The sequence below is a fragment of the Hirundo rustica genome, chromosome 22 (assembly GCF_015227805.2).
Source record: "Hirundo rustica isolate bHirRus1 chromosome 22, bHirRus1.pri.v3, whole genome shotgun sequence".
Taxonomy (NCBI): domain Eukaryota; kingdom Metazoa; phylum Chordata; class Aves; order Passeriformes; family Hirundinidae; genus Hirundo; species Hirundo rustica.
In genome coordinates this window covers 7,122,994-7,133,245 of record NC_053471.1, presented here as the reverse complement: position 1 = coordinate 7,133,245, position 10,252 = coordinate 7,122,994, and the positions used below count along the sequence as shown (strand labels likewise).

The 10,252-nt window shown below is 43.0% G+C and overlaps 1 protein-coding gene across 9 annotated transcripts in view; it reads right to left on the bottom strand.

Moving 5' to 3' along the window:
- Positions 1-1,089: 1,089 nt before the first annotated feature.
- KIF1B (kinesin family member 1B) overlaps positions 1,090-10,252 on the bottom strand; it is a 79,738-nt gene continuing 70,575 nt past the window's right edge. For all 9 annotated transcript variants that reach the window (XM_040084557.2, XM_040084561.2, XM_040084552.1 and 6 more), the window contains 7 exons: positions 9,982-10,221; positions 9,499-9,570; positions 8,771-8,892; positions 7,857-8,006; positions 7,195-7,387; positions 6,514-6,632; positions 1,090-5,736 (listed from right to left, as the gene is read on the bottom strand). In XM_040084557.2, coding sequence (XP_039940491.1) covers positions 5,694-5,736; positions 6,514-6,632; positions 7,195-7,387; positions 7,857-8,006; positions 8,771-8,892; positions 9,499-9,570; positions 9,982-10,221 — 939 coding nt within the window. In that variant the 3' untranslated portion in view covers positions 1,090-5,693. The remainder of the gene's footprint in view (positions 5,737-6,513; positions 6,633-7,194; positions 7,388-7,856; positions 8,007-8,770; positions 8,893-9,498; positions 9,571-9,981; positions 10,222-10,252) is intronic.

Sequence of the window (10,252 nt, the reverse complement as noted above, 5' to 3'; positions counted from 1 at the left end):
GTGCAGCTGCCCCAGCCCGTCGGCTGCGCCTCTCTTCGCAGCGATACGCACCCCTAGGACCGCCGGGAACTGCGCAGTTTGTCATTTCTAATTACTATTAATTGGCTTCGATTCTGCCGCTGAACATCGTTCCAGGCGGCAGTCAGCCCCTCAGGTATCACCGCTACCCGTTTGTGTGCCCAGGCAAAAATTGGCAAAGCTGTCCCTCTGCCAGCACTGAGGCGATCTCAGGACAAAGCCACTTCCCTACCTCCGCTCGGATGCATGGGCAACACACACACACCTCTCGATACCGTAGTTTCTTTTAAATTCTAGATAAATTATTTTCTAAACAAGATGACGGGCAGGAATCTGGCCCATCAAGTTTTTGGTTCACCTTAATTTTGGGCACTAAGAGTGAATTAATCAGGAAGCAGTGATAGAGTGGCTTCCATGGGGTATTAACCTGTTAGAAGAGCCACCAGAAAAAGTTCACAGGTTACGCAAGTCCGTAACTGGAAAAAAACCCCAGGGCATCAGCCCCAGCATCAAAGACAACAGCTTTTCAGATAAAGAACAGAGGAGGCCAGCAGCCTCGTAAAAATATTTTGTCACCATGCAGCTGGTTTAAAGTTCTAAGAGGTTTCTGGCCTGTTTTGGTGTGACTCAAATGCTTTGGGAATGCCCTGTGCGTGGCTTTTAAAAGCTACAGAGAATTCTGCACCTTCAGACCAAGTCAGGAATGATTCGTAGGGATTCCCTGACACATCTCTGTTCACCGAGTTCCCACTCTGCTATTGTTTTGATGGTTTGATTTCACCCAATTCCTCTGATTTCCAACTGTAACCCCCAGATAAGTGAGTTCAGTATTGGCAGCACTGTGACAAGCGAAATAATCCCTTGAATGCATCCAAAAAGTATTTAGAAATGCTGTGCAGCATACCAGAGGGGAAAGGATGAGGACAAGCAGGGCCTCCCTTCCCCTTCATTCTCAACAACAGTCGAGATAAATTTCTTTCCATGAAAGCACTGGCTTGTTAAGAACATGTTTTAAAAACAAGTAATCGACATAAGATAGAAGTAATTAAACCATAATGACAGGAGCACACATTCTGTCTGCTAATGCACTGGTTGTACCTTTATTGTTTCACCTCGTTCACTAACAATTCAGTGGTGCAAGGTTACCATACACAGTTAGATATCTGCATTGCACACCTAAGGCTATACAGCAAATGGATCAGAATTAGTACAAATACATGAACTATATTTACATTTTGTATACTCAAGCTCCAAATATCTGGATATATTTACAAAATAAAATAAGAAAATGAAAACCTGAAATTAATGTACAGTGTTGCTGATACACTCCTTCACTGGGATGAAATCAGTTTGCAAAGAGATTTGTTCAAGAAGGCCACTTATACAGCATTTACCTTGTATAGCTTGTGTACAGAGAGATTAACAGGGACATGGGGACCGCAATTCCAAGGGTTGTATTCTAGTGAATGGCATGTCTAATGTCCAAATTTGGGAGCCGTAACCAACTGCAAATGAAGTATGAACAAGCAAAATGGAAAATTCAGACCTGATCCTGGGAAGTGCTGATCATTCAAGACTCCCCCCTGCTGCCAGTCCCTCTGGTTTCCAGGCAAGCAGGAGGTAAATTCAGCACTGCTCAGGGGCAGCCCATTCACTTGGCAACACTAAGAACTGATGACTTAGGAGCTCCACACGAGTTTTCTGAATACACAGCTGATCCCAGCAATTTAAATCCTGTTCCAAATAACACTGGACACAATCATCTGGTTAGTGTTGGACTAGTTTTGATTTCAAATACACAGAACACATAAATGGCCTTCTGAACAAAAGTCAGTCCTGTTCTTGAACAGCTGATATTTTGAAACAAGGAAGCACGAAGTTAATACATCCTGCTACAGACACTACAGCCAGACCACGGACTGGGTTAGTAACTACAACGGAGAGGTGCAACACACACGTCAGACCCACTGGTGGGGACAGACAGCAAACTCTTCCTGAGCAGCAGCAGGAGCCTTCCTCCTCCAGCAGCAGGTCAACAGCTGCATCTTCAGCAGAACACCCACCACAGCATCAGCGACCACCAACTCAGGTGTGAAGGAGCACGGGCAGATGCACGTGCACAGGCAGTTTAGTACCAGTGGGTGTTAGACCAAAGCTAATCCTCTTCCTTATCCAATGTGCAATTAATTACAGATGTATAAATATACAATACATTACATAAAATTAAATCCCTGTAAATTAGATAACAAGCAGCAAAAAGTAAAGTCTTTGCTTTGAAATACCATGCTAATCAGTAATAAGGACATTGTAATCAGTAATAAAGACAGTGACCAAAAAACCCTTTTCTCGGCAGTCTGAAATCATACTCTCTGGAAACAGTACTCCCTTCTCTTCTGTATTCCCAGAATACAAGAATCTTCTTTAAAAAGGTACTTAAAGTGCATTTCTAAAACACAGTTAAGAAGGCTTAGCTTCATTTTAAAATATCCAGGAAGATCCAACATAATTTTCAATGGACAAAAAAGACAGTTTCTCCTTCCTCTTGGCAAGGAACATAAAAACCCAAATACAGCAGAGTTTGACACTCATTCTTCCCAGGGAATGCCCACCAAGCTCCCTGTTAGTGCGTGTCCTCATGGGCTGGCAGGCCCACAGCAGGATGCCTCATCTACAGAGGCTGAGCCCCAAGAGCTGTCTGACTCTGGGACTCCACACACACACAGCAGGTAACCAAGAATGGCCTTTGGAGTATCAGGAGAAGGCAACTTAGCATATTTTTCCTTCCTCATTCTGTTTCCAAAAATAAATTTCTAACCTGTTGAGCTAAGCTTTGAAGTGAATGGAAATTCACTTTTTTTGTTTATTTGTTTGGTTTGTTATCTCTTCAAAGAAAACTTGGATTGCTTTCAGTCCAGTTTTAAGGGAAACCTAAATGTCTCAAAGCAGAAAAACTAATTGTAATTAATTGCAGAAAAACTTTGTCTGCCTTTATGTCAGACCTGAAAACAGTAATGCCCATTTGAACTCCACACAAGGACCTAGTTTGTCACAGATTATGCAGCTTTAAGAGATGCTAATGCTTAAAACCAGACTTTTGCTCTTCTGATGATCCATTATCCACTCAGATCTCAAGTCACCAGAAGCTGCTTGGAGTTTTAACACAAAAGAGTGTAATTTATGCAACAACTATAACACCTCAAGCTCTGTATAAAATAAGCATCTGTCTCTTCCTGCTTTTAAAGAAACATCCCTTAATCATGATTTTGTGCAACGTCTATATCCACTTGGTTCACTCCGGCTTATCCAAAGCAAAGACTTAGAAAACTAGTTTTCTTCTAGTAAAAAAAGAGAAACAGATAAAAGTTAAAATGCTCTCAGTGTGTCGCAACCTACCACCACCTCAATCACTCTGCCTCCTCAAACAGGTTCCACTGTCATAAACAGTGGTGATGGCAGCAGTAACTTAATGCTTAGAATTAACCTAATTCTTGAGATCAGCTTAGCTGCAGTGTGAGGAGCCCTCCTGCAGGACAAGCAGTTTAATCCACACACTGGAAGTGCTTTATCATCATTGCATAACAAAGGAATATCATCACTGTACTAAGAGTCACACACAGTTAAACAAGACAAAAACAGAAGGGAAAAAACAAAAAAAAATAAAAAACCCATCCCTATCATGTTCCTGGGTCCCCAGGATGCTCCCTCACTCTGGCTTCCAGTTCTGAAATAAATCTGAGGACCACAAAGACAGCATGAGCATATGATTTAGCTTGAGAACTACCTCAAAATAAGTAAAGTTATGTCCTAGCAAATGTCAAGACTCCATCTCCCTGCTCCTTTACCTTCCAGGCTGTTAGGAGGTCTCATTATGCATTGCACTTTACTGAACCATGAAATCCCACAAAGCAAAGATCTTTCTCAACAGATTCCAGTCCCACGCACGCGTGGCCACAGAGCTCCCAAGCACGGCCTGAGCGGCTGAAGCGTGACCTGCACCCAGATGAGCCTCCCACGCTGGACTGTGCAATGATGGGCCCACTGCAAGAGTGGGACAAACCCTTTCACCTCTCCCTTGAGAGCCTCCAGATGAAATCCCTTTACTTTGCTCAGGATCACAGCCAGCCCAATCAGTGCCCTAGGTACAGCAAGAAAGGATAACACAGCAGGAAAGGACACACACACATCCCCAACTTCCCTAACACCTGACTGAGAGAGAGGAGTTCACTTCCTCAAAAGGAAATTCATTCTGCTCTTCTTTCTTGGGGCAAGGACCAAAGCTTTGGCCACAAGAAGAACTTACACTGTAGCTCAAGAACTGACACCACCCAGCTAATGTCCAGGAAGCCAATTATGACATTCCACTGACCAGGACCAGAATCCACTTGCTCTATTCCTCAGGAAGGTTTAACTCAATAGAGTGGGGTTTAGCTGATGAAAATTGCAGCAGGGAAATTAGGACACACTGAGCAGTTATTTCAAAAGGAATTGAAAGTGTCCTGCAGCTCCCTGGAGAACACTGCAGTGCTGGGCCTGGCAGGTGTTCCATAGACCTGGGACGCTCCCATGCACAGCTGGGGTGACATGGGAGCACAAACAGGCCCTTGGGAACGATGCCACAGAGCTGCCACCCTGACACAACCATGGGAGCACTAAACCTCTTCCCAGAGAGGTGACAACTGTTCCTGCAGAACTTGAAAGTCAGGACTAGAAGCAGGAAGAAGGGATCTGCCCTCCATGGTGAGCCAGGGACCAACTGCACTTTCATTTCCATTTAACACTCTTCATCTGTCAAATACACAGGTTGAAGTATTTGGGATTTTATCTCATACTTCAGTATGTGGTCTATTTCCCCTCATATCAGCAGAGTCTGCTCAGCTCTGTTCAGAGGCTGAGGAGTGAGTGTTGATGGAAACTCTTATGGGAAAGTGTTAAATCCAAGCACTGTTCACCTGCAACCCCTGCAGCAAGATTTTAAAGGCAGATTGTTCTAGCTAGTCCCTCCTACTTAGTTCTCTAACTTTTTCTAGCTCATGCCTTAGTCTGCTGGACCCTGGAAACTCAGAAACTTGCACTAAGTCCAAAATCCAGTCTGTCCAGATAGATTTGTCCAGTATCAGCTTTCAACAGAGTTTAACTTAGAGGCTGGATCCAGAAAGCCTGAGGAGCTATTGCAGTTCCTGGCTGAGTAATGTCTCCATTAAACAATTTATCTTTCCCTGGCACTGGAACTTTGCCCTGAGGGAACCAATGACCACTGCCAAGTCACAAATTGAATGAAAACCCTGTAGCAGTCTAGACAGACAGTGGACAGTGGGACAGACACCAAAAGGTCAGCTGAAATGGGAAAACAATTGTTATAGGGATTTTTTTTTTTTTTTTTTTTTTTTGGAGTCGTGCATAATCACTACTTTTTTTTTTTTTTTTTTTTTTTTTCTTTTCTTTTCTTTCTCTTTTTGTTTGGCCACATGCTACTAGTACAATGCTGGTACAGGTGAAAAGAAACAAGATAGGGTTAGAATACCTAGAAAATGTGCTGAAGGAGTCGGGAAAGTGGGGGATGTTAAGCCACAGGATTACATACAAGAGAAACCGTCAAGAATCACAAAGAGAAAATGAGAGGTCACACTATCTATGGGAAGGTGAGTGGGGAAAACAGATGAGAACATTACATGGACTCAGTACTTCATCTGGCCCGTGCGTCTTCGAGCCAGTTTTGACCTGTACAAAAGAAAAGTGAGAAAGTAGTTGGTGAATTCTGAAAGTTTGTTTTTCCTCCCTCCACAAAGTTTAACCACCTATTTTTAATTTTTTTTTTAATCCTTTGGTACAGTCCCAGTTTACTCCATATGTTAAGAAAGTACAATGTATCCAGGGCTGGAATGAGAAAGAATTCCCACTTCTCTGCTCTGCTTCTTTAATGGGAGAAGGGATAATTTAAGGACTGTACCGTTCATAAATTATTTGGTGCTGTACAGTAACAGCTTTGTTTTTTGGTTTTGGGGGTCTTTTGGGTTTTTTTTGCTGAAAGGAAGAGCTACTGCAGTGGAGTAAGATCTGTCCAGCAAGCAGGAGCTATCTGTGATATTGGAAAGGCTGCCTGAGAAGTTATAAAAAGAGAACATAATTTCTGCTTTAGCTCATAATCAAGAACCTAAAAAGTAGTCCAGCACAGAGGAAGTACAAAACTTTACAAATTTGTAAAATGGCAACACAAGGAAACCATCTCGTGGTCTCCAAATGTAGCATCCCACACATGTTCAAACTGGACATGGCTGTTCAGAACATCACAAGCCAAAACAACAGCCCCTACAGCTCCTGAAATACAGGGCTGGCTTGTTTTCTGATTGTTTTGGGAGTTTTTCTGCCCCCTCTTCTCCCTCCTCCAGTTCCCACATTTTGTCAAATTCCTCAGAACTAAAATCTGTGACCAACCATCTGCCTCCTGGTTTGAGCATCTCCCTTTGCAGCCCTGACTGCACAGGAGCTGCCTCTTACCGAATTGTGCCAGCAAGGAGAGGATTGAAGGCGTATAACCAGTCATTCATGTCCTTGTCGTTGATGGCCTGGAGCAGGACTCCACGGTGCTTTGTGCACACTCCAAAGGTGTTGGGCGTCTGAAACATGAAGCACAATTTAACATACAAAATCTACAAGCACACAGGCTGATGCACATTTCCTCTGAGAGAACCTGCTCCGTCACACCCCTCTTTCATTTATGTTTCACTGGTGATTTCCAGGGTATTATTAGTCATTATCTTCTATAAAAAAGTCTTAACTGCTGAGTGTGGGCTTTAAGAGCTGCTGAGACGGACCAGCAGTGTTAATTTGATTCCTTGCAGGATGTTTGCATGTGTTATTTTGTGGGGGTTTGTTTTTAAAACAAACAAAACACACAAGCCAAAAAAAATCATAAAAAGGAAGCTGCAAAAACCCCAACAAGCTCCTAAAAGCTAATCTGCTGTGTGACAGCAGTCAGGGTCACTCTCTGGTACAACTGTGTCCAAAACCATAAGAAACCCTGAACAAACTGGAAACTTTGTGGGCAGGATCCTCAATGTGTCCATGACTCAGGTCCATTTTCCTTGGACCAGAGATGACACACCTGATGGTACAGACGCATGGCTAGTTGTAATGTTCTTGCTTTATGGAAAAATAAACAACAGCTCTCAGACTGACCTTTACCATTGCCTGTTGATCCTCACTGTATTCCACCTGAGCTGTGGATAAGTTTATGACTCCTCTTTCTACAGGATCTTTGTCACTGTTGTAAATAAAAACATAGGGACGGCGAACCACCACGAAGTGCTTGGCCCAGGAGCTGGAGAGCGGCTCCTTGAAGTGGAGGTATCCTTTCTTTGACACCACAGAGCTGGAAAAAACAAACCCACATCAAAACAGAAATAGATTTTCCCCTGAGTATCCTGATTAACTGCAAAACACTGTGTAAGACAGTTGGTCCTTAATATGTTTTGTCTGCAACAGTATTCTGAAAAATTCTTCTAAAACAAGCTGAATTGAGTTTTCAACACCTATGCAAAAAGTCTGACAGAAAGAAGGACCCCAGAGATCTCTGCTTCAGCGAACTTCAGCCATGGTTTGATGATAACAAACATCCTATTTGAGTCGCTGGAAGTCCTGTTCATTAAGTAGATGCAGGGAACAAATGCTGCAAAGGTAAGTATCAACACAACCTTCCCTAATCCATTGCAGAGGACTCTGCAGCTCTGCTATCACCTGTTAATTTTCCTTCTTCGAATGGGGCACAAAACCTACGAATCTCAGAAAGTCCCTGGGATGGTTCTCGGGAAGCCACGATCACATAACAATAAAAAACTTACCCTGGTCTGATTTCCTCAATATCAGGAACAAGGTTTAGGAACTCGTTCTTTCCAGCTCTGGCAAGGTAGGAAGTTTCTACTGCAGGAATTATCTGGAACTGTTCCACCTCATGACAGGGACTGGAGGCACGAGAATTTGCTTCTGGTGTCCTTTAAAAAAAGTAGAAAAAAAAAAGTAAATCACAACAAAGCAACTGAATGTGACAATAGAATTTAAGCTGCATCTACAGGCCAGCTTGAAGTTCCATCCTCTAGCCCAGATTTATTGTATGATGTTGGGATCCTTTTGTACAATATTAAATAGCATTTTCCCTTGATGTCTGTGGAATGAAACTTACAATAACAGCTAGTAAGTTGCTTCCCCACTACTTCTACCTTGTTTCTCCTGCTAAATGTAGTCACAGCACAGACACACTTCCTACTACTGTCTGATATAAAATGTTCTGCTTCCTCAGCACTCCTCCTTCAGGGATGGTGAACTGAGAAGGTACAAATTACATCTTTCACTACATAGTTACTCCCAGTTCCATCAAAAATATCTTGTATAGATACAGCTGAGAAAGATAAACAGAGATTAATGGCCAAACTGGTTTATTCTGGGTCATTATTACTAGACCTTTCCAACAGACTTCTGAAAAAATGTGTGGACTCTGCACACTGTAGATGCACTTGGCAACTGGAATGACAAGCATTTGACTGTTCCCCCAACACAAAGGGGAAAAATAAATACTTCAAGAGAACAAAATGGGGAAAAAGAATTGCGCAGAATGACTGGAGAAGTAAGGCAAGGGGGCTGTACAGAGAAATATCTGAAAGCAGGGAAAAGGAAGAGAAGAGGAAAAAAAACAGAAAAGAGCAGAGAGATCTGTGAAGAACTGAAAAGTGATGTTTTCCTTTTAATACATTACACTTACTTCTGATCAACTGAATTGCACCTGGAATCCACGAGAGAAGGGCAGGTGGATGAAGGGGTGAGGGTTGCACTGCTGAAACTGGACACGGACGGGTCCCGTCCAATTGGAGAAATATCTGAGAGCTGCAAGCACAAACACAGGGAAAGCAGCACAGATTGTAGCTGATGTTCTCTGCTGGCTGAAAATGTTTTTCAGCAGGGAAGGCTCAGGTAACAGAAAGGCTTTTTCATCAGCAATTCTCATACTCATTAGGCAAATTTTCACACAAACCACACAACTCATCTGGGGGCATAAATACAGCAGCACTTATTCAGACACAGCTTGTTATTATCAGTGTCCTACACTTCTGATTATTCACACTCTGACTTCCTCAGTGGATACAACATCATCCAGTTTGAAACTTGATATTCCCTTTGCCTACAAATAGAATTTTTAAGAGTCAATTTATCCTTTCACATAAGGAAAGTGTATGTAGGGAAAGACAGTAAGAGTCTGCTAATAAACTGGGAACTGTACTACAGTCCAAGTCCACATCATTTCCAATTCCTGACATAGCCTTTGGAACCTTGATGCTGAATAGCCAAATGCTTCCAATGGACTGAAAATTAAAAATTACTATAAAGTGGTGTATCTTTTCATAGTATCAACAGATTCCATGACCTACAAACATGCTGCTATTGTACTACAAATCGAGTGTATTACAATGAAATATTACATTAAATATTTACCTTACAATCGCTGATGCTGTTGTACACCTGGTTGAATTCCCGATTGAAGGTATGAGTAAGAAGCTGCAGACACTAAAGGGGGAGGGAGGGGAAACAAATGAGACACACAGAAGAATTTTATATTTAAATTTTCAGAGAAATTTGAATAGAAGAGGTGATTTGCCAAGACAAACTTGGCAGCTCATGAAAGAAAAAACACATTCTAAACTGCAGTGAAAAATCACAGAAGAGGGGAATAATCATCTCACTTGATAAAATTAGGAAGTGTTTATAGAACCACTACTGGAGGGGAGTGAGATTCAGACACAGTCCAAACCTCCCCAGCAGCACTGCCGGTGAGAGTGGCTTATTTCCGTAACCCAGATGTTAAAACGAAACTCTCCCAATACTGCATATTCACCAAGCTACCTGAGACGCTCATCATTGACCTGTGATCCCCTCTGGCACCCCAGCTGGCAGCAGGATGGCTGCCCCGTGCCATACCTTGGTGGCCAGCTCTTTCTCCCGGTCCACCAGGCTCTCGATGTCCGCGGAGTCGTAGCCGCTGCTCTCGCTGGGCGTCACCGCACTCTCGAAGGTGGTGGTGGAAATCTGAGAGGAAATGCTGGTGGAGGTGCTGAGGGTTCCACTGCTCAGGCTGGGAGACAACGAGTCACTCAGGGACTTGGGGACGCTGTCACCAAGCTTCTCACGAAGCAGAAGAAAATGTCGGGTTTTTTCCACCTAGTAAGGAAAGAAATCTGTATTGTCTGCT